The sequence below is a fragment of the Kryptolebias marmoratus genome, linkage group LG14 (assembly GCF_001649575.2).
Source record: "Kryptolebias marmoratus isolate JLee-2015 linkage group LG14, ASM164957v2, whole genome shotgun sequence".
Classification (NCBI taxonomy): Eukaryota; Metazoa; Chordata; class Actinopteri; order Cyprinodontiformes; family Rivulidae; genus Kryptolebias; species Kryptolebias marmoratus.
In genome coordinates this window covers 5,205,380-5,230,046 of record NC_051443.1, presented here as the reverse complement: position 1 = coordinate 5,230,046, position 24,667 = coordinate 5,205,380, and the positions used below count along the sequence as shown (strand labels likewise).

The following is a 24,667-nucleotide window of genomic DNA, read 5'->3' as shown; positions in this document are numbered from 1 at the left end:
TTGAATGAAACTTTCAGGAAGTAACCATCGGATGTACCTCTACAACTGATTAATTGTTGGAGTCAGTCCAATTTTAGATGGCCACCACAGCTAATTGGGATTGGTCAACATAAAAATGGCTATAGCAGACAATGGTGTGGTTGTAGCTGAGAGTGATTCTCAATACGTACTCTGAATGCTCACAACTTCAGCTTAATTACTACATGTGATCAGAAGGAAACAGAGTTAAGCTTGTTGTGTAGCTGAACTTAACTCATGTGGCATTTCAGAACAGACGCACACTCTGGAACTTGTCACTGTAAACGTTGTCAAAGTGAATGGAACAACTGTGGATCTATTATTTGTGTGTTTTCTGTCTGATCTGTGTTTAAAGTCGTGCAGCTTTCCGTCACTGAAATCAGATTTACGTCTCTGGGTGGCAAAGTCAATGTTTATCTCTTTTATAAACCACAGTACATTCTGGAGGCCTTGTTGCTAAGGGACTGCAAGGAAACTTCACCCCTCTCCCCCTCCTCCCCTTCATCCCCATTTCCCCCTTCTCCAACTCCCCCCTCACACATTCTCACAAACACACACACACGCACACACTTTTAAATTGCCAGAGTGTACGTGCTTGTCCACCCTGTAAACTTCCTGTCCGGAGTATACAGATAGGCTGATATTAGTGGCATCAATTTACTTCTTAGGATTGTCATGCCCGTGCAAATGTACACTAGATTGTTATCTTTGATTGCTTACTGTGTATGGGTGTTGGTTCACACAGGAAATGGTCCCCCCTGTCTCTGTGGACAACCAAACGAGGGCAGGACTGACATCTGGGACTTGCAGATGCCAAACTTTTGCACATGGAGTCAAGCAGCAGCCAACAAACTGACTGCGTTGCTGCTCTTAAAGGGCGAGTTTGGTCATTTTTGAAGTGATGTCAAATAGCTATCAATAGTTAGTACTAGAGATCAATCAATATGAGTTTTTCTATGGCCAGTGCAATCTCTAGAAACCAGGGCTGATATACAACACCTTTTTCTTTCTTTTCTTTTCTTTTTTTGTCCAATCTGTGTTTTTTATATTTAACAAAATAAAACAATTGACTAAATTAAGTAACCAAATATTTGTCAACCCTTAGAACCTGTACACTTAAACAACTATAAAAGCATTCTCACTTAAAAACAAATTAAATTGTAGGCTACTATAAGGCATTGTAACAGCTGCTGCTGCATTTTCATTTTGCTGCTTGGTAATGGATCATATAAGCACAGGCATGGCCAATTGCCACTGGCTGATCCCACCCTCACTGTAAGCCAGTGTAAATGTGAATTTTCTTTGTTGAAAATGAGTCGCTGCACTAAAATAATGAGGGTCACCTTTGCTGATCCCAAGCCCGTGTAAAAGAGGAACGTTGGAATTGTGACATTAAATAAAACAAAAATCAACAGCAGAAAGTTCATTTGTAGTTCTAAGCATATTTAGGTTGTTTTATACTCACTTTTTTTCCTCTCCCATGACATTATTCCTCTCTGGCCGCTTATGCAAATTAGGTGATGACATCATAACTTCTGCTGTTTTTTTGGACAGCCTATAGGTACTTTCCTGGATAAAGATGTCTGCCCTTTTCTTTAAACTCTATACTCTATGACTGATGTCACAACTGATAAGATGCTAACTATTTTCCTATCTGACAGAACCCCACTTAAAAATGACCAGACTATCCCTTTAATATTCTTACTGCTCTGCTTGGTTGCCATGTGAAAAGCTCTAATGATCATGTGGCTAAGACAAGCTAAGGGGGCATTGAATGATGCAATGCAGAGCAACTATCAGACTCCAGGTGGTTTTGTCTTTGTTTTATCTTTTTGCTACATATTGCAGACAAATTTAATAAATCTAAAGAAACCTGTTTTTGTTACAGTGACAAAGGTGAATCACTGTAAAGATATCAAAGGCATACTGACTCACACAGGGAGTGCAACCTGTTCAGGTGCTGCCCACTCATGCAGCACATACCAGTACACGCAAGTCACACCTGAACTATGACGGGGTGAGGCAAGTGAATATAATTTACTGTGTCAAACATCACGAGATAAACAGACTGAGCTCAGACACCATCATTGTCATCAGCTGCTTAAAGGAAGGCAATAATGTTTTTGCCTCTGTGTGTTTTGTTAGAAATTATCTCATAAACCACTGGATCGGTAATGAAACTGTAAGAAAGTAATATTGGATGCACATCTTCAGCTGGTTAACTTCTGGAGTCAACTTGGTTAAATATGGCTGCCAAAGCTACTTGATCTTAGCAAACACAAACAACTCAGTTTTACAGATACTGATCTCAAATTTGGGATGGTAGTAGCTGAGACTTATCCCCAGCACATATTTCAAGCCCTACTCTTTGTGTAAGAGTTTTGCCTAGTACTTTAGCAATAACTGTTGGCGTCAACTCTGTTTGTTAGCAAAATATCTTGTGAACCACTGGACAGATTTTAATGAAACTTTCAAAAAGTAATCATCGCATGGACATCTACAACTGATTAACATTTTGAGCAACCCAGTTCAAGATGGCCATATAAATGCCATAACTCAGTTAGTTTTACAGTGATGAAGCTAAATTTTGGTGCTTGTAGATAAGTCATTCCCAGCTCTTACTCTGGGTGCTAACAGATTGTGCATAATGTTATTTTTAAGGTTTAAACAAAACAGCAAGAACTCTGTCATTTCTCAATATGAGATTAGTCTAAAACAGGCATGAAATGTGTTGGGTGTTATTCCTTTCTTCCAGGAATGCTAGGCCTTTAATTCTGCTCTGAATTTGACCCAACTGACTCTGGATTACACACAGTGTCCTTCGGTTCATAATCTGTGTAGATATGCACGCTTTCATTAACTCAGGACTTCACTGAAGTCATCTGATGTCACATGATTCTGAAGTTTGATGTCATCTTTAAGGACATTGGTCATTAAAGAGTGAAATCTGATGCTTTGAGTTCTGGAGAACAGCTGATGAGTTTAGAATGACATCTAAAGAGGCTGAGAGGAAGACTCAATAAGTGTGCTTTAAGATGACTTTCTCTCTGACATTTTTATAAATATCAGCAGCACAATTGTAGAAAGAAGTCAGTATTTTGTTTTCTCTTTTTATATGCCACCATTNTATATATATATATATATATATATATATATATATATATATATATATATATATATATATATATATATATATATATATATGATCGATAATTGTTTTAATGAGTCACTAGTTTTGGTTACTTTTTTTTTTTTAAGTGTGAGAACTGGCTCCTCTTCACTGCTCAGTATCTGTTAAATCTTTACAGTTGGAAAATTGTTGGCATAGATTTTCTGTCAGTTAGGTCAGAGTTATTTCAAATGTTCAAATTAGATTTTTTTCAGTTGAACTTGTGATCTAGAAATGCTTTAAATCCTTTTGCTTTTCCTGTCACAAACAGACATTTGGAAAACAAAACAAAGGGTATACTATCCAAATTTTAAAACATAAAACTTTAACATTTGAGGAAGATTTCGTATTCTGTTCAGTTCTGTGTTGCATGATTGGTGAACCCGTGTTTACAAGATGCTTTCTTGCACAGTCTCGTATATAAATATCAATTTCCAATCATCTCATTATGGCACATTGCCAAAAGGTGAAACTGGAGTGATAATTGTTTTTGCCCATGTCTGTGTGTGTGTGTGTGTCTGTCTGTTAGCCAAAAATCTCATGAACCACTAGATGGATCTTAATGAAACTCTCCAAGCAATCATTGCATGTAGATCTACAACTGATTAACCTTTGGAGCCAACCTGATTCAAGATGGCTTCCGCAGCCAACTGGCCTTTAAAAAAAAGAAAGAAAGAAATGGCAAAATGATTGCAACTCAGTGGATTTTACAGATATTGACCTAAACTTTGGTGTGGTGTTACCTAAGAATGATCCCCAACACTTATTCCAGCTGTAACAGATTGCTAGAGATCTTTGCTTAAAATTTTGCCAGTAACTTTTTAGAGTCAACTTTATTTATCAGTTAGCAAAATATCTCATGAATCAATGAATGGATTTTCAAAAAAACTTTCAGAAGTTATCCGAAAGAAATACACCTACAACTGAAAAACCTTTGGAATCAATCAAATTCAGGATGGCCACCACAACTAATCAACCTTAACAAACAATAAATTGGCTGTAACTCAGTCTGTTTTACAGATAATGAGCTAAACTTTGATGTGGTAGTAGCTGAGAGTCACTCACAGTGCATACTCTGAGTGTGGCATCTCATTGCGTGAGATTGCACATAATTTTACTTTCAAGGTTTGACCAAAACAGTTAAAACTGTCATTTTTCAACACAAGAAAATCTTAGTCTAAAACTCTGGCTTTGAAGGCAGCGAGTAATATGCATTCCTTAAAGGAATGCTAGGCATTTGTTTTTGATAAGCGTTTTTCATCTCAAGATATGGAAAATGTTTAATACTTTTTCCTCTATTTTACAAGGTTGAGCTGAGTCTACTGAGGGGCATCAGCCACCTCCATTGGGTAATTTATTTTTTTTTACATTTTTTATTTTTTATTATCAGTATTTATTTACTTGACGGGGAAAAAAGTTCCAAACCAAAAGTGGAAAACAAAGTTTCATTTCTGATGTCAGAAAGCCTTACACAGGTATTTTTAAACAGAGCCTAGATTTATTAGTCACAGATTAGCTATGTGATCAGACTAACAACTGGCAGGTCGACATAATAGTCTGTAGTCTGTATTCTGCACTTCTGTACAGGAAACGTGACATAACATGAAGCCAGAGTGGTATAAGGTTTGCCAAATTCTTTAACTTCCTGCTCTTCTGAGTGAAACAACTTCATCCCAATAAAAGTTTTTGAGTCTTCAAACAATCTCAGTCTCTGCCTACAGAATGAACATTTGTTTACAAAGACATAAATCTGCCATGAATTCCAGCTATCGATGGCCACTTTAGTAATGTTGATCTGCTCCACCAGGCGCATATTCTGCATTTTTGCTGCGGTTTGTTTAGAGAGGGTTTAAACTGCCAGCACTCTGTGCTCTTTCTCTGTAACATAAAGGTGAGCTTTAATGTGATTGTTTCTGGGGTGAGCTGATGGATTCCTGCTTGTGTTAGTCATATCCTCCTGCTCTTCTCTGACTCTCATACCCTCCCAGAGTTGTCTTGTGAGTCTCTGCTCCTCCGTGACAAGCCCAGTCAGAATTTAAAATGGTTAACTTAATAGCACATAAATTTCATTTAGTGTTTGAATTTGGAGTCTTTTTCTCAGTCTTAAAGAGCGTGCTGCATGACTCACAGTGATGTGTGCTCTATGAAAACCTCAAAGATCACCTCCACATTGCAAACCATCTGGAAATGTGTCACCTGATTACAACTTTTAAACTGTTGGGGGTCCTGCGCTCTTCCCCTCCCCCACCAAAACATTACTGTTTGTGTGTCACTTCCAGTCATTTCACTAACTTGTGGTTTGTACCTTTGAAGAAACTCATTACCACTGTTGTCAAAAGATCAGAGTTTGTGTGTCCTTGTGTTTTTCAAGTTCTTGTTGAGGCACAACCTGCTTGTGACACACTCATGTAATCAGTGAGGCACACCTCCTGAGGAAACTGAAGAATTTGTGTCGTGGAGTTGCAGCTTCCCTGAGTTATAAATATCCAGGCTGGCGGATGTGCTGTGGGTCTGATCGGGTGCTGGGCCCTCTCTGAGGGGAACAGTTTGGAGCTGAACCCTGTATGAAGCCTCGGTATTGTCTCGAGCTTCCTGTGCTCCCTGAGAGGAGGGGGCAGCCTCATTTCACACGCTCCCACACATACACCTCACGCACGCTTGTGCACTCCATTGTACGTGCGTATGTGTACTGCAGTGTGTGTGTTTGTGGCCCTACACTGTGGTTTTCAAACTGTTAGCGCTCTCTGAGAGCTGACAGCGGAGTCATTCGCCTTCGTTTTCCGTTCACTTTTATAAAGATGAATGTATCTGAGCTTGGCTGAACTTTGGATTTATTCACAGAGCGGTATCAAGAGTCACAGTTAATTCTCCTGACAGCAGCTGGCTTGTACTTGTCTTCATCATCTCACACAAAATGTCAGTGTAATTTATCACTCAAGGAAAGTTGTGCATGGGCACCCCATCCCCCTCCTCCCGCCTGCCTCCAGGGAATGCCAGGATTTATCTGTACAGCAGAGAGCATACACTGTCCTGTCAGGGTTGGCCTTGGGAGATCTGAACTATACAATACAGAACCAGCTGCTATAATTACGGAAGCATACAGAAACATTTAGAAACAAAATCCTAATTAGGGGCGGAAGTACAACAATGTTGAATTCAAATGAGAGGCTGTTTTTGAATAATTCAGAATTCACTCCCATAAACATGTGGTTGTTTTGCCTTTTGCACAGAAGAATTCTGTTATGATTGTGGTGGTGTTTTCTAAATGTTTTTTCAGGTCAAAGAGCCTCTATAAATCCTCCATAATTTGGGATTTATCTGTTTATTTTAGGGCAACACAATGCAACAGCTTTTATTAAGTAATGTTGTAGAAGTTAAACTTTTGACCCATTTAATTTGTTTGGCTATGAACTCTAGTTAAACAAAGTAGTATGAGAGTTTCTCCTGTAACTTAACAGGCCTTTAAAAATCCATCATTAACTCTGACAATAAGTTCAGCAGACAGAAGGAATGGTCTTATTTGGACATAATTTGGTCCACATGCAGACTAGTGTTGGGAGTCCAAATGATTTAACCTGCAAGAGGCTCCACATCTATAATGGGCACCTGGAGGCATAGGTGGTGGCATCAGAAGTAGATCAGTAGTGTTATCAGGTTTTTCCTGGAGAGTTTGATAGTCAGTTAAAACAGTGAGGGAAGGTCAGCAGACACTGAGGATGGATCGTTATCTGGTTATCCAAGACAGACCAAGCATTACTGAACCCAATGACATCTACACCTCCCATTCAGACACAAGTACTGGAGTCTTTACAGCAGAGTAAAGCACTGCGTCTTAACCATCAACATTAATAAAAAAGGATGAATCATCTCCAAATTTCTCCCATTATTAAGAATTGTAGCCAAAATGCCAGATTTTTTGTTTGTTTGTTTGCTTGTCTGTTATTTGGGTGCAACACTAGGGATAAGGGCCTACACCCTCCATACAAAAATCCCACCGGCACAACCTCCCAACTCATTAATAGGCCATGACAATGTCAATCACAGTACAACATAACCCTTTTCTTAAAGCCTAAACTAACTAATTGAAATTAAGTGTATTATAAAAAATACGTGTTTAAACAAACAGCAGCAAGGTAAGAGTTATGCGAATCAACAAAAATCAACACCTGAAAAAAAGATCTGAACTGTATTTTTATTTTTTATTGAGGCAAATGTCTTGTTTGTTTACATGAAGGGGCAGGACTTAAAATTGTACAGCAACCAGTTTAGTGTCCCATTGATCAGTCTTCCATTAACATTATAACAGAGTCATACCAGGTGAATCTGCATTACCATGAAGGACCATTGTGTGATTGTATGGCAACCCACAGAGTTGAGCACCAATCCTACCTATGTTGTAGAGAGACACACCAGTGTACTCCCAGCATCACAGTATAGGGAACCATGGGATATGGTTTTGGATCACCTCTCTGATTCAGGGACCCTGATGGCACAGAGCTAAGTTAGTGATATCCTGTGTCTGCATGTCTTATCCCTCCTCTCTCCAGAGGGTTAAGACATTCAGTATTGGGCTAGCTGACCAACTCCACTCCAGATCTGTATTGTTGTTACATCTGCTGTGAAATGTTGTGTAATGACAGCATTTCTGCAGTATGGAAGCATTTTAAAATAGAAAATGAAAGCAATTGTTAAGCTACTTGCAATCTTTACAGATTGTGTCTTTCTTGTGATAAGGCAAAAAGGATTACATAATGGATGACAGAGTTTATCACTCTGGATGACTTCATTTGTTCATAAACATACTGAGCTGCATGCACAAATGCCTTTTTATTTATATTTTATTTATACTTTTGCATTCTATGCTATGTGGAAGTGGGGATATTAGTTTTCCTTGCAATACAAAAACAACATGAGGAACAGTTTAAATACAGGATTTCTTTATTGCACTGTAGAGCTACCTGGTGTTACTTATTTTAAGAATTGTAATGTACTTAGATTTCTCCTGCAAGTCTGTGCTTTAAAACGTTTAAATATCAGATTAAGACTCTCAGCAGATATTAAATCAGATCTTAAATGACTCTGGTCGCGGACAAAAACTCTTGATCAGGACATTCCTACTTAGAATGTAGTTATTTAGTTAGTGGGGAGGTGTGAGTGTGTGTGTGTGTGTGTGTGTGTGTGTGTGTAACCATTAAGGTTAAAAATTGTGTCAGAAAAGTCCAGAGAAATAAAACACAAAAGGTCACATATGATGTAACCCCCTAACATATTGTTGAGGTTTTGATGATTACATGACAGTAAGTTGTAGCGGCTGTAGTGTACACACTCTTTGTTGTGGTTGTTGGAGGCGGACGTGATATTAAAAAAAGAAAAGCTGAATTCTTCAGTGCAGCATAAAAATGGGTTGATAATCGGTTTGTTCTGTTGTCTCAGGGCTTGCAGAGATCTATAGACTGATAAACTGTGCTGCATTAAACCGGTGTACAGCTGAGAGTCATTCAAAACCTAGATCATATTGATTATCTTAGCTAAAGAAAACCAGCTTTGGCTTTTTCAATTTCTTTTTTCTGTTTTTTTTTTCTGGCTGGGGCAAAAATGTAAAAAAACAAAATGTTGTTGGATTAATGTGAATTATGTTCCTAAACTACACTTCTAGAATGTTTATACAGCATCAGAACTGTTGCATGATAGGTGCCATACTGATAAAGGAAAATTATTTGTTAATAGGAGAAGTATGAAGAGCAGAGTGAGGTCTTCCTCTAGGTATATATATATATGAAAAGTAGCATCATGACATTGCTTATCAGTCAGATGGGATTAAAATCATCTGCCAAATATGAAATGAAGAATCCCCCTTGGTTAATTTTTTTAGTTGCTGTTAGGAGATATGGAGTGATGACAGCCCTGTAAATGGCCCATTGATGACCTGGCTTGTCTGAAAGGATGTCCTGTCATTCACTCACAAATGCATTCTCAGTGTACATGGCATTTGTAGAGATTGTGCCAAGGCAATTTGGAAGAACCCAGGGTGTTCAGAGGAAGTGGAGGAGTGCTACTGTTGTCAGATACACAGAAAGTCCCTCATTATTTTATTCTAACGTTTATTAGTTTAACTTTCTGCCACAAAAGCATTGCACAAACTTATCATAGAGGCAGACTGTACGACAATAGGACACTGTTGTATGAAATAATCTGCAGCAGAGCTCCCTCATTGTACAGAGGGTAGAGAGAGGAGACTGAAGTGGACTGAGCCACTTCAGCTCATGTTGGAGGCTTTCCAAGGATTGTGGGTTTGAAAGGCTTTCCACACTGAGGTTATGGTCACTCTGGTCTTCCTCCTCACTGGTTAAAGAGGTAAAAGTAAACCACTTAATGGCAGCCAAAGTGTTTATGTACACAGTGAATTTATGCCATTGTATTTTCATTGTAGTTTAGCAGTTTTGGGTTATTAAAAAAGACACGTGGTTTAATTTCTTTTGTAAAAGCAGCCTCTGTTCAACAAATGTTATAGTACATTACATGTTCTTCTGGACTTGTCTGTATGTCCCAGTACATTTAAATTAATCCAATAATTAGTTAATTTAATATTTGCAGCTTTCCTACTGTAGTAATTTGCTTCTTTTTTCTGTTTTTAGATATAATTTTAGATTTAGTACAGAAAACAAAACCAGAAACATTTTCTTCTTTGTAAGAAATGAGAAAACCCTTTGTTGAAGGGCTGAACGTAAATGGCGTAAAACTCGACTTCACGTTTAGTATGAAATCCACAAAGAAAGGCTGCAAAGTTATCACTCTTCGCTAAAACATGCAAGGGTAACATTTTTTTCAGAAATCATAAACAAAAACATTAACAACTCTCGTGCTCTGTTTGCCACAGTTGACAGGTTGACAAACCCTTCTGTGAGTTTACCATCTGAACTCCACTCTACCAGGGCCTGCAATGAGTTTGCCAACTTTTTCACAGGGAAAATTACAAAAATTAGAAGGTTAATCTGCTCATCCACACCAAACCCAATCATGATGCCGCGCGATGCCGCGCGATGCCACGATGCCACGATGCCAAACATATCAAATGCAGAGAAAATGGCTGTATTTCACCATCTCACCCATAAAAGCTTAAATCAATTAAGTTCATCCTTCTGCTGTCTAGATATCCTTCCTACAACTTTCTTTAAGAAAGTTCTTCCTGTCATTGCATCTGACTTGATTCAAATAGTAAACTCATCTCTCTCATCTAGTGTTTTCCCCCAGGCTCTAAAAACAGCAGTTATCAAACCTCTGTTAAAAAAGAACAATCTGGATAAATCACTATTGCAGAATTACAGGCCAATCTGTAACCTTCCATTCATCAGCAAAATTATTGAAAAAGCTGTATTTCAACAGTTAAATAGCTTCTTAACAACGACCAATCGCTTTGATATCTTTCAGTCCGGCTTCCGTGCTCACCACAGCACTGCCCTCGTCAAAGTGTTCAATGACATCCACATAAATACAGACTATGGAAGAACCACAGTGTTGGTTCTACTGGACCTTAGCGCAGCATTTGACACTGTTGACCATGATATATTATTAAAGCGACTGAAGAGCTGGGTCGGACTCTTCAACACAGCACTCAGCTGGTTCAAATCCTACCTAAACCACAGAAACTTCATCCAGGCCATGGTAAATTCAAAAAAGGTTAAAAAAAACAAAAACTGGACTTCTATTCTGTAGTTGAAGACGTTTTGCTTTTCATCCGAGGAGCTTTCTCAATTCAGAAATAGAGAGTGTAAAGTTGAGCTTTTAAAGCTGAGATGTGATGTAAGCTGGATTGCTTGCAAATTGTTCTCGCTCTCCTAACAATAGAGGCTTGTTAGGGTCCTTGTTTGTCTGACTCACTGATGGGTGAAACTGACTGGGTATAAGTCCTAAAGCTCCATTACGTTTTTGAAAGCTGGAATCTGAGACCTGTTTAATGTTGGTTTCTCCCTTTTGACATAGATGGCTTCCTTTACCCCCCTGTCAAACCATCTGTCTTTTCAGTTAAAAATATGAACATTTTGATCCTGAAAGGAGTGTCCCTTATCCTTGAGGTGTAGGTGAACCGCTGAGTCCTGTCCAGAAGAGGTGGCTCTCCTGTGTTGAGCCATGCGTCTGTGGAGAGGTTGTTTGGTCTCTCCAATATAAAGGTCTGAACATTCTTCGCTGCACTGAACTGCATACACCACTGAGCGGAGTGGTGTATGCAGTTCACTGCAGCCCAGATTATAACAAGTAATAACATTAGTTACCATAACTATGCAGATGATACACAGCTCTATATTACGATGTCACCAGGTGACTCTGAACCTATCCTAGCACTGAACAGATGCTTAGAACAAATCAATGCGTGGATGTGCCAAAACTTTCTCCAGCTGAACAGAAACAAGACTGAAATTATTATCTTTGGACCTAAAGAGGAATGATCAAGAGTGCACAGGTTCAGGTATTACAGCTAAAAACTAGTGATCAGGCCCAAAATCTAGGTGTGGTCATTGACTCAGACCTGAACCTTATGGGACACTTAAAAACAGTTACAAAGTCGGCTTTCTACCACCAGAAGAACATCTCCAGAATTAAAGGACTAATGTCACAACAAGACCTAGAGAAAATTATGCACGCATTCATCTTTAGTCGTCTCGATTACTGCAACAGTGTCTTCACAGGTCTGCCAAAAAAATCAATCAGACAGCTGCAGCTGATCCAAAATGCTGCTGCTTGGGTTCTCACTAAGACCAGAAAAATAGAGCACATCACCCTGGTTTTAAAGTCCCTACACTGGCTCCCTGTAGCGCAGAGAATAGACTTTAAAATACTTCTATTAGTTTATAAATCACTGAACGATCTAGCACCACAATACATTAAAGACTTACTATCTTCGTATCAACCCTCCAGAACACTCAGGTCTTCTGGTTCTCGTCTACTTTGTACCCCCAAAACCAGAACCAAACATGGAGAAGCAGCTTTCAGTTTCTATGCACCATCAATCTGGAATAAACTCCCAGAAAACTGCAAAACAGCAGAAACACTAAATTTCTTTAAATCAAGGCTGAAAACTGACTGATCAGAAATTCAAAAATGCACAAGAACATTATGAAATGTTTTTAAAACCACAGCCCAGTCAGAGAACAAAACAAAAAAGACATTATTTTTACATATCAACAAAACATAGAAAACAGGATTTTCAAAACTGGTCACAAAAAAAAAAAACGGGTGACAAAAAAAAAAAAATCCTGTCAGACAGCAACAAACCCAACAGCTTAGGACTGAATCAGAAACATGCAACAAAACAAATTACAGAAGTAGGGGAGAGAACCTTTAGTCACCTCGTGATACTGAGTGCTGCAATATGATAATAAAACGATTATTGATGCATTTCAGTTATACTGAAAACTTAAATGACCATGGTTTATTTTAAACAAATACTGATTTTTATATTTCATGCTTAATAAAACAAAAGCAATTACATATGTCAAAAATTTTATTATCACAGGCTGCTGCCCAACAAATAGCATAAATGTAAACTGAACATCAAAAATGCCATTGAAAAGTAATTAGCATCATGTTTATCACAAATCAGAGGTTTCATAGTCATTACCAAACTTAGTCATGTTAAAATTATTATTTACAGACATATATTCTTCAGTGTTCAGCAAAGAAAAGATAAAGATGTGAAAACACACAACTGTACTGCAACATGTTTCTACTCCATGACAAATGGCACTGCACAGCACCTACTCTTCTGACCCTCTTAAAGTGGCACCACAGATTAATGGTAATAAATAAAATCAATTTCTGATATTTGAAAATGGGTTCAGAATCTTCTATGTTGCCAATGCCATGCACCTTTGTAAATAGATTTTACCTCCCAACCTTATACAGAAGTCACAAAAGTAACAAATCACAATACACTAAAACTTAAAATCAGTTTATTTCCCTTTTTTTGTTCTTGTGTTTTGCCGAGTCTTTGTATTTTAGATTTTATGAACACTAAAGTTTTATACCATCGTTTCTTTATATAACTTTTATTAATAATAGAAAAATACTGACAGCAAGCGGCAAGAGTGCTGTGGGAGACTGCAGCTGACGGGTTTGAACAAAGCTCACATTGTAGAACTTTTCACTGTTAAAACACCCCCAAATTTTACCTTTTCGATGGGACAAAACAGTCATAGATTTTTTTTTTTTTTGGGGGGGGGGGAAAGTGTGTNCACTTTTTCAGCTGTGTGAAGTAGGAGTACCTTTAGTGCTCCTACATTTTTCCAGTTGGGTTTTTTCTTTCCACTGTTTTGCCATGCTCATGTGCTTATACACTGATTTTTCTCTCCCTTTTCACACAATCTTCTACTTTCGTTTCCTAACTCCATGCCTCTCTGTCCCCCCCACCCCCCACTACCGTCCAGCCATACACATAGAATATTCAAGTAAAAGCTCACCCTGTGTCGTGCAAGCTGTTAGTCTCCTCTCTCATTTTATCTCCCTCCCCTTACCTCCTCCCTTCTGCCTGCCCCCCCTCCCAGAATGTTTGGATAGATCTAAATGGTGTGATTGTGACTGCTCTGCCGGTCGTCTGCCTCTCAGCGTCTTTGGAAAGTCTGACGTGAGCAGAGGGAGAGGAAGAAGGGAAAAGGCAGAGGGAGAGTGAAAAGAGGGAATGTTCTTTTAAGCAACAAGGCATGGCATCCCTCCAGAGAGTCCAGTCTGGTGTCAGGAGTCTCTTCTTCAACATGTTCATCCTTCTGACTCTTTATTCCTCACATTCTCCCACACTCCTTTTTATATATATATATATATATATATATATATATATATATATATATATATATATATATATATATATATATATATATATATATATATATATATACTTCCCTCTCATCTTCAGCTTATTGTCTACTGTTTCTCTCATCTTCTTTTTTCTTAACCTGGCCCTATTTTCTCTAAATGTTTTAGTGGAGGTTGTTAGGGGGGTGGCTGGTGCACAAGAGAGTCAAACCCTCCAAATCTAGGGCTCTCATTTACCCAGGGAGGTGTCCTGTTGCGTTTTAGACGCTTCGTGCTGGTTTCATATGTCATGGCATTCAAAGAGCCCGGGTTAAAGAATGTGGGTCATTTGAAGTAGAGGCACTAAAGTGTGTTGTTTGCCAGTGAATGGGGCCTTCTCACATTGACATGGTGAAAAGCGTGTGAATAAACACCATCGCCTGGGGGGCACACTAAAGTGTTCGGCTGTATTCTTCTCTGTACCCCACCTACACAAGCCTGTTATTATCTATCACATGAATGGATTTCTAGGATCACATCTGATACAAGCATCAGGCTGCAAGTTGGTCTTATCAAACTCTCTCTCCGTTACTCTCACAACAGAGGAAGCAGACTCTCACAGAGGAAACTAGATCATGGAGTATAATTAAATTTGGTTGCATGCTGCGCTCAATGTGTGTACGTTAGTGTATATCCCCATGTTCTGCACACACACTACCATGTTGCTTCTGGTTGTGAGAGGCTGCGTGGCTTCTTTAATTGCTTCCCCACAGCAGATGTGCAGATCAGATGGTTCACATTAAGTCAGAGATTGCTCACACAAGGTTCCCTATGAAGATACGCTCCCTTCTTTACTGTCCTTCATCTCAACAGTTTCACTGAGTGACTTTATATATTGTTAACACAACAAGGGGAAAGAAAATCAAAGCTCATGCCCTTTTCCCCCTTTTTTCTTTTGTTGTCTCCCTGACCTTGATGGTGCAGGTGTTCGTGGCAGCGCTCTTCATCGGACCCGTTTGTCACGCAGCAGAAGCTCCGGCATCACAGTGGTCTGGAGAGGATTACAAAAACATCACCCTCCTCCGATCCCACAGGACCTGCGTCGAGAATGAGCAGTACCACCATCAGGGGCTCTGCTGCCTCAACTGCCAGGCCGGTAAGGACGATAACAAGCCTGACGCAAAAACACAAAAAACAAATAATTTCCTGTCACCTACAGCACAACTCTAAATCCTCTACTACAGCTTGAGCTTAGTGCAAGCTTGAGCTATCTTTGGAACAGGTCTAAAGTCATAAATTAAGTTAAACTGTGTTACAAATTTCATATAATTTAATTGTATTATTGGTTACAAAGTTAATTTGGCCACAGTCATTTTCTGTAATTATCCTCCACACAACATTTGGATGTGTTCATCCTAGTTTCTGTATCCAGCACCACAACATGGTGTAAGTTAGTAAAGATGCAGTAGTTTGGCTCTGTGTTTTTGGTCAGATTTTAGGCGTTTTATACGAAAACACTGTGGAAGTTAGTATTTTTTCTTGATTCAGTTTCTGCAGAACTTCACGCCCTTCAGTAGCATAAATTTGAATACAGTCTAGCTGAAACTAAACATGGTTAAGTAGTTAAACATGCAGATAAACAGCTGAATAATCATTTTAGATTTTCTAACATTTGGTACACACTGTTTTTTTTTTTTTATCTCAGTTGCTTTTAGAACAATCTAATGCCAGTGTCTCATGTTTTGTGTTTTAATATAACAAATATTTAGGAAATTAAAGAGTAGAAAACTAAATTTATTAGGTATGCCAGTTCATTAGCATTAAAGCAACCTTAATACGATTTGCCTGTTATTCTTCAGTTTTTGTTACTTTTAGTTTGCATCTCCTCCCACAATTTAATATCAACAAATGCATGTCAATCAGGAACAGTGTGGCCTGAGTTTTAGTAGCAGTACCATAAATGACTTAAACAAATTGGAAAAGTCACCCATAAACAAAGGGATTTTGGTGTAACGGTTTTTTTTAAGATTGTGGCACAAAAAGTTGGACTTTATATGACTGAACTGACATTTTGATGTCTCTTGTGGTTTTTACATGGTCACAGTTTAAATTTGATGCTTTTTGGAGATTTTACCTCAGAATGTTCAACTTAGTTTGATGATGTCACACAGTAACTTTTCCTAAACTTTTGCATTTTTTTTAAATCCTACATAATTTACACATCTTTTAAAGTTTATCAGATTGTTGGCATTCTGTCAGCTTAAATTGTTACAATTATTATTGGCAGAAGCCATTGGAACCCCATGACATTTCTTCAGAAATAATCGAGTTTAATTTTGCAGTAGTTATTCAACATGTTCGGGGATTCTCAGTCATCTAGGCCATGTTGTTTCTAAATGCATGGCTGGAAAAAGTACAAATGAACTTTATCCACATTTCTCAGTGAGACTAAACTTATTACACTTTAAGGAAATAAAATCAATAATAAAAGGTTGAGAATGTAAATTACATTATTCATCCTCACAACTCATGAAGAGAATTTCATTTTAGCATTTTCGAAGTTTGGAAACGTATGGGGGGAAAAACGACAAAGCATGGAAAAACATGAGTGTTTCAAGACTCTTATTACCCTGCGCATTTAAAAAAATACTAATTTCCGAAAGATGAACACAGAAACACTAATGTGCACTTGGTTCATATTCCACCAGGACTGCCAGTTTTTGCAGACTGAAATGTCTCATCCTCTTGATGTACTGTGTGTAATGTCACCAAGGAAAAAGACTGATTTAGCTGTTTAGCACACAAGCAGGTTTATGTGTGTTTATGTAAGTCTTAAAAAATATATTGATTCAGTCAGATTTGCATTTTTTGGATGATAGGAATTTGGTAAAATACTGATCGAAAAACATTTTTGGCTGGTCAAGAAGACAAGATCATCAGTAAACGAAAAACGGACATCTTTTATAATTGAATGTAGTTGTTTATCCTCCTAATATGCGTTGTAAAGTAAATTAAAACAAAAAATCACTGAATATACATATACATACATACATACACAGATCATCAAACAGCACCACTGTACAAACATAGTAAGTCACAGTGAATCACAGTAAAGTCACATACTGAAAACTTCAGTATGTTGAGTCTGGAAAAGTTTGGAATTTCAAAACATAGTGCAGGAAAAGCCTTGGTTTGGAAGTGTTGTCCTCGGGCGTCACGTCTGGAAATAATGTGTGATAGCCAGGAGGAGAAAGCAAATTGAGGGGAAAAACGGTGAAGAGTGCAGGGTTCGAAGTCAAGTTTATTTTTAACTCCCAAGTCATTAAAAGCACCAACCTTTTTAATTAATCATGTACATAATGTAATAAGGTTGTTTAATTTTTTTTCCCCTGAGCTTAGAATATAATTAAGTCAAGATGCAATTACTCTTTTGTGCTGTTAGCTGATGAAGTTATTTCATTTACCACTCATTTCTAAGAAATGCTGTTTTATATTTCATCAAGTCTGTTTTTTTATTATTATTATTATTGTGTGTTTTTATTTGTTCTTTAAGAACAAACAACAGGCTGTTTGGTTCATAAATGATTTCTAGAAAACTGCAAACTTTGTCCGGTGATGCTTGTATTATGAGATTGCATGCATTATATAATTCAAAAGTAAATTCTATTAAACTATTTAAGAATAATGTTGCATTGCTGAAACTCTGCTGTCATGTCCATTTCACTTAAGAGATTGTTTTCCTTTATCTGTTGCTACAAACTTAAATCCAAACTTTTGAGTTCAACTGAAGATGTTTTTGACCTGTGTAATATGCCCCCAAAGCATTTTTTATTATTATTTTTACTTGTGCAGCAGATAAATCCAAAAAACACATGAGAATCAAGTGGTTTTATCCACTACATGCTTGAACTGATCCTGATCGTAGATGATAAGGGAGATAATCAGGCAGCAAAGTAGGTCAGCCCTCTGTGTAGTTTAATGAATCTTTTTGTAGTTCCGGTGAAATGGAGTTGTCGTGGAAAAATCTCATCTTTGACATGAAACTGTCACATTTCAACACTCATAAACAAGCCTGAAACGATTTGTTATGATTCCCGCAGTTTACAGCTGGAATCAGTGGTAAACCTTCCTGCTTCGGCAGAAAACGTGTGACGTTAATGAAGTTAAAACTCCCAGCACATCGAATTAGCTGTATCAGTGACATTTGTATCATTGCCCTGATTGTATTTTTAATTTAAATAATTTTTCTTTTTTAATGCAGGAACCTTCGTGCAGAAGCCCTGTGAAAGAGACCAAGAACAAGGGACGTGTGTTTCCTGCGAAAATGGACAGGCATACACTGAGCACTCCAACGGCATGAACCGCTGTTTGCCGTGCACACACTGTCGCCTAGGTAACCCCATTTTTTTTCCACCTCCACCAGCGTGTTATAATTTAACATGAACCATTTTTTTTTAAAGTTACTGGAAATAAATTAAATCTGTTTTTATTTTTCCTTCGCAAGCAGTCCACATAAGATGGATTCAGACAATCAGCGTCATTTTTCTCCCGTTTAACAATATAATTAGGGTTACAACGAAAAAATTATTTTGTCCAGTTAATTTTCAACTTAAGCCCATTGCAGCCTAATGATCAACAAGTCAAAACTATGTTGAGCTTTGTGTAACAAATGACAATTATCCCAACTGTTATCAGGTAGTTGTCAGTCAGTCGGGACTTGTTCAGTAAAAAAAACAAAAACATTATTTCCCTGTATTTTGTGTACTCAGACATGGACAGTAGATTAATTGTGTCAGGTTAAAGCAAAAAGGAGTTTCATCAGATCTCTTGTGTTGTTTTAAAAGAAAATAAATAATCTATCACTTCACTGAATCGCTTTTTTTTAAGTCAGTCCTTTAAAAATTAGATAAGCACAGATTGGATCAGATAGTCCGCATTGTCAAAGATATATTGTCTTAGGAAAGTTAATACTTCTTTGTGTGTGCCCCCGCCTTTCACAGCCACTCATGAAAATGTGATCTTATGATGTTACATGGAGCAGCAGGGTGTGTCTTTGTTGTTTTTGTTTCGTGAGCTGAATGTGAGCGTGTTTCTTGTCCCTGGAGACGCTTGTGCGTCTGTCTTACCTGGCTGAGCTGGGTGGGGCTGTGTGCCATTGTCTCCCCACACTGGGTGTCTTTGTGTCCAATGAAAGACAGGAGCTTCAGAAAAGAGACTCCAGTTACACGGGACGTGTTTCTACTCATTTATTGCAGTTTTAAAACTGAGAAAAGTTTTTGTTGTTGTCTTTTGTGTATGTGTGAGATATGTGAGATTTCTGACCGTGTGACATTTTGGTTTTTAGTTATTATTTAAAAGGACAATGCACATAAATTAATCATGAGTACAGGTTGTCCATCCATCCATTTTCTTTTACCCTCTTCTCCATTTTGGGTCGCGCGGAGCTGGTGCCTATCCCCAGCAGTCACTGTGCAAGAGGCAGGGGACACCCTGGACAGGTCACAAGTCCATTGCAGGGCCACATATAGACAAACAACCATTCAATTTTAGAGTCATCAATTTACTTAACATGCAGGAAAACTGGAGTACCTGGAGTAAACCCACACGGAGTAAACAGAACATGTAAACTCCACCCAGAAAGGCCCCAGGCCGGGAAGCAATCCTGCAACCTTCTTGCTGGAAGGCAACAGCTCTAATCACTGCCCTGCTGTGCCACCCCCTGCCTGGTTGTTAAATACTTTATTTTCTTCTTTAAATCTCACTACTTCCTTCTAAGACTCCCCTAATTGTCACCTGGTCAAATATAGTTTTGCTCCTTCAAGTTAAATAATTTTAATCTTACCTGCAATTTATCCACTCCACCTCCCTCTAAACTTTATTGATGTAGTATTTTTTTTTCTCTTAAATACTTTATTGTTTAAATATTGAGTCAGTATTCATGTTGTTTATCTTTCTATAGTTGGACATTTTTGCAACTGAGTTACAGGGTTTCCCCCAGCATTTTATAAGCCTGGCTTATAAATACATCATTTTTTATGCACATTTTTTCCCCACCTGCTCACCCAAAACCGCTGCCTTTATCTACCTCACCCTGCGAGGGTGCGCGCGCCAACAGTGACACAATCGCGCTGTCCCCGCCCCTGCGTGAAGGCCCCACGTGGTGTCACGTCCTACACGTTTCATAACTTGGTGTTAACTGTTAACATTCAACCATCTTCTCTCTTTTTACCGTATTTCCACTGATTACATAGCGTATTGCCCCAACGTAAGCACCAAGTATAAACACCCCCACCGCGCGCTCAGGTCCGCGCTGTTCACGGAGCCCTGCATGACTCTAATAAGCCCTGAGGCCGAGCCGCCTTCAGCTACCGCTGGAGTTAGCAGGTTGTCGGAGCCGCAGTAATAAACATGGAACGAGCGGGTTTAACCAAAAATGGTTAGTTGAGCTGAAATTCAGCGGGTGGCTTTACAAGACCGAATATGGTAAGCATGTTTTATACTTAGTGAAAATATTATCCTTGTTTAACAGTAAATGATGCTATTATATTCAGCATTACATATGCACCGCACAGCACAGCATCTCTCTGTTTTTCAAAGTTCTCTGTTCTTATTCAGTGGCCTGGAAGTGAGATGTGTGTTGGTGCTTTGTTTGCACTTTTTCATATATGTTAATTTAATTTATTTGTAAATGTGACTTAAATTAGGTGAAATCAATTCGTATTTATTTTGATTGTGTTTTTGTTTAAAAAAAAGTATTTCAAAAGTGCCTTTTTGTAAAACTGTAGTTGTGTAAATATTTGGCACAAATATCTTACAATATCAAATAATAAATAGCCATATTTCTTAAGTTTTTGTCAACTTTATTCTTTTTTTTTTTTTTACTAAATCACAGTCGGCCAGCAGTCGGCTGCTCAACGGCCACCTACCACCGGGCTTAGCCTCTTTTCTGGGGAAAACCCTAAATTAGTTTTGCATACTTTGTGCTGTTTTAACCATTCATATATAAACCTTTAACCTGATTAGGAATAGTGTGCAACGGCTTGTTTACACTTTTTGAAATATTTAACTTTTTTTTTTTTTTTTTACAAAACTTCCACATAGAAATGCATTGACATCTTTTTAATTCCTTCAAGAACACTGTTCTCTGAAATCTGTTTTAGCATACTTGCTCTATTTTTACCTTCTTACCTTCTGCTTTTTGATGGCTGGAGCTAAATACAGGGTAATCCTGGAAGAAAACCTGTTAGAAACTGTAAAAGACTTGATACCGGGGCTGAGGTTCACTCTCCAGCAGAACGACAACCTGAACCATCCCGTCAGAGCAACAGTGGAACGGTTTAGATGAAAGCATATTCAGGTGTTAGAATGGCAGCAGTCACACAAGAGTATGGCCTCTGAACAATGCTGTGGTACTCCAACATTATTAACCGTTTCAGAAACGTTCTTGTTGTTTATTTAAATTTCAAAGTTTCTCAGACTGAGAACTTCTTGCACTTGAACTGAACTAGACTATTTTCTGGAACACTTAAGAACTTCCTGTTGGGAGCTCATGTTGTTGATTTAATGAATGATTTATGGTGTCACATTGAGACGCTTTGCTTGAGGTTTTTGAAAGTTTTCTTGGTTTTGTTGAAGTTATTTCACCAGTGACGGATATTGTGGGGTTATGCAGAACGTGGTTTTAATTTAAGGCACAATTCCCATCAGCTGAATGAATTATTTATCTGCATATTACGGGGAAATCTTTCTCTGATGCATTGATCAGATTCTGGGGTACAGACTCACACCGAGCACACATAACAATTTAATGAGATGGCATTATCCTTGTACTCCTCAGTTCTCCCACTCCTATGTTTTAAATTATTTATACAGCTGTTCTTCTCTGTATGTGCTGTAGTCAGCTGTCACTACACTAAGCTGACACTCAACAATCTCTGTCTTGTGGTTTCTGATATAAAAATTTGCATTACTTGAAGAATATGGAATGCATATCGCATGCTGCACTTTATGACAAAATTTTAAACAAAGATCTCACATGATCGGTTAGTGCTTGGAATATGTGTTGGGGATGATTCTCAGCTACTACCACACCAAATTTTATCTCCATGTCTGTAAAACTGGCTGAGTTATAGCCATCTTTGTGTTTGCTAAGTTTGATTAGCTGGGGCAGCCATCTTAAATTGGGGAACAACATAAGTTAATCAGTTGTGGTTGTGCATCTGATGGCTATTTTCTGAGAGTTTTATTCAAATCCACCAAGTGGCTCAAAAGAGATTTTGCTAACAGACACACACACACACAGACAAAACCATTATCACCCACTGCCGGAAGGTGAAAACCAAAGAAAGTATTTGGAGTTAGTTTTCCCTATAATGTGTTTTAACAGTTCATCAGTAGCTCTTTTTAAAAACTTTTGTCTTTGATGCTCGTGTGCTACAGGGCTCAGTGTTTAACAGCCATGTAGTAAATAAAATTTCCCCTCAGTCCTTTCAGGGTTCTGCCTTTAGAAACGAGTGAAACAGCAACTAAATTGTTCTGTGATTTGGAGCACAGTAATTGCATTTAAATTGTTATATATCATTCAGATGAAAACAGTGAAAGCTGTTGTTTTGGGATAAGTAACAGTTGTTAACTGTCTGACAAAACTTGAGCTGTATTTTTGGTTTGAACATAAACGCTGCTGTTTCTTTGGTTTTCGAATGAGTTACAGTGCCTGCTAAGGTAAAGGAGACACACAATTATTATTGGGTTTTATAAACATTAAACTCTGGTGGTAGATTCTCTCTTCCTCGTTTTCCTTTTTAAACTGAGGCAAAAATAGGAACCTGAAATACCTCACTTAAACTTTTTTGGAGGGGAAAAAAAAACTTCCAACAAAATTGTTAAAGGTTGGACATAATTTTCTTATTTACCACATAGGGGTGGTCATGGGTCTGTTGTCCTCTTCGCACACCTAAATGTTGCATGGGAAGCGAGTGGTAGGATGTGATCATCATCTCTGTTCACTCCCCACAGATGAGACTGAAACTGCTACCTGCACCACGACTACAGACACCAAATGCCAGTGCAGACCGGGTACCTTCTGTGTTCCAGACCAGGCCTGTGAAGTCTGCAAACGCTGTGCCAAGTGAGTGCCGTTTTGATGGTTTACAGCTGCTTTTACTTCCACTCTGCTGGCAGACGAGACAGAGATAACAGAGGAGCCCTTTTTCCACCAATCAGAGCTTGTTTATGCATCTATTGTTTACATCACTGACTGATTAGAGCTGTGTGGGTCTGTTAGGGCCTTTTGTTTGAGCTACCTAAAAACGTGTTAAACATAATGAGAAGAATCCTACATCGGTGCCATACGTGGTGGTGGTTTCAGTATCCGTTAGTGTTTCCTAAAGTTTCATATTTCTATAATGTAATAGGTGTAAACCAGGTGAGGAAGAGGTGAAGAAGTGCACCCCCTTCTCTAACACCGTGTGCCGAAAACTGAGTCCATCTCCTACAGAAACCACAACGCCCCACCCCCCGCTGACTTCTACTTCTCCAACAAACTTTGGTAAATTTCTCACAGCCTTTTAGGTCAACAATAAAAATACATTTGAGCACTTTGAGGCGCCTTGTGCTGAAAAGTGCTATATAAATAAATGTACCTACCTACCTATCTACATCTTCATTTTAAATTTAATTGTGCTATTTTTTTCCCCCATGGTTTTGTGTTTTCAGTGATCCCTGTGATTCTGTTTCTGGTTATCTTGACTATAATTGTCATCGCCATATGGGCTGTGTGGTGGTGCATCATCAAGCAGCATGCATGTGAAGTACCATGTGAGTGGATGTCCCGTACTGTAGCCTCGCAACAACGTTTTTTCTGATTTCATGCGTTCCTAACACTGTCTTCCTGTTTTCAACAGGGTCGAATAGCCGCTGTGACTCCAGTGAAATTGTAAAGATTCCTGTAGTAAGTTGTAAAGTTTTGTTTTGTTTGTGTCTTTTTGAGTTAGCGTAGACGGTTTCTGGTACAGTGCGTCACTAGTTTCCCTCCTCCACCTCTCCTGGTTAGGACGAAAGCGGAGCCACGGCCGAGCAGAGGCAGAACGATCAAAACTCCAGCGTGGAGGGCGAGGAGTCGCGCCCCGATTGTCGGCCACTGCTGCAGGAGACGCAGGCTGGGATGACCAAGACTTCCCCTCCCTTTGAAGATGAAGACCGGGGACTCGGAGACAGTTTGCCCAACACCACCAGCTCATCTCAGACAAGTCTGTCAGCTCTGCCCACAGCAGCATCCTCCGATAACACCCCCCACCAGAGCCCCGCTGCCATCAGACTGCTGCCATCAGACACGGTGAGAAGCATTAGAAACATCTCATGTCTGGAATTAAACCTGGTATTTTATTTGAACATTTTATCGCCTCATTGATTTGATAGTTATTCTTCTTTTTTTTTTTCTGAAATTACAGGATAACCCTTTGCAACATCGATTGGTGCCATTACTTGGTAAGATTCCTACTGCAGGAGAAAGAGAAAGTGATTACAAATCCTAACAGACAGCTTCAACTAGAATTATTATTTTTTTATGCTACTATTTTATTGTTTATTACCTGCCTTTCTGCAGTGGGCGATAATGTTTTGACCTGTGTCGAAACACTGGAGGAATTTTAATGAAACTTTCAGAAAGTAACCAGTGACTCTACAACTGTTTAACTTTTA

General features: G+C 38.6%; 1 protein-coding gene across 1 annotated transcript in view; it reads left to right on the top strand.

Annotated features, from left to right (window-relative positions):
* The window catches only part of tnfrsfa (tumor necrosis factor receptor superfamily, member a), a 30,363-nt gene that overhangs the window by 1,441 nt on the left and 4,255 nt on the right, over positions 1-24,667 (top strand). Inside the window, exons 2-9 of the mRNA XM_017427572.3 lie at positions 14,954-15,125; positions 18,231-18,362; positions 22,985-23,096; positions 23,383-23,516; positions 23,684-23,785; positions 23,872-23,918; positions 24,021-24,302; positions 24,418-24,454. Of these exons, the coding sequence (XP_017283061.1) occupies positions 14,954-15,125; positions 18,231-18,362; positions 22,985-23,096; positions 23,383-23,516; positions 23,684-23,785; positions 23,872-23,918; positions 24,021-24,302; positions 24,418-24,454 (1,018 nt within the window). The remainder of the gene's footprint in view (positions 1-14,953; positions 15,126-18,230; positions 18,363-22,984; positions 23,097-23,382; positions 23,517-23,683; positions 23,786-23,871; positions 23,919-24,020; positions 24,303-24,417; positions 24,455-24,667) is intronic.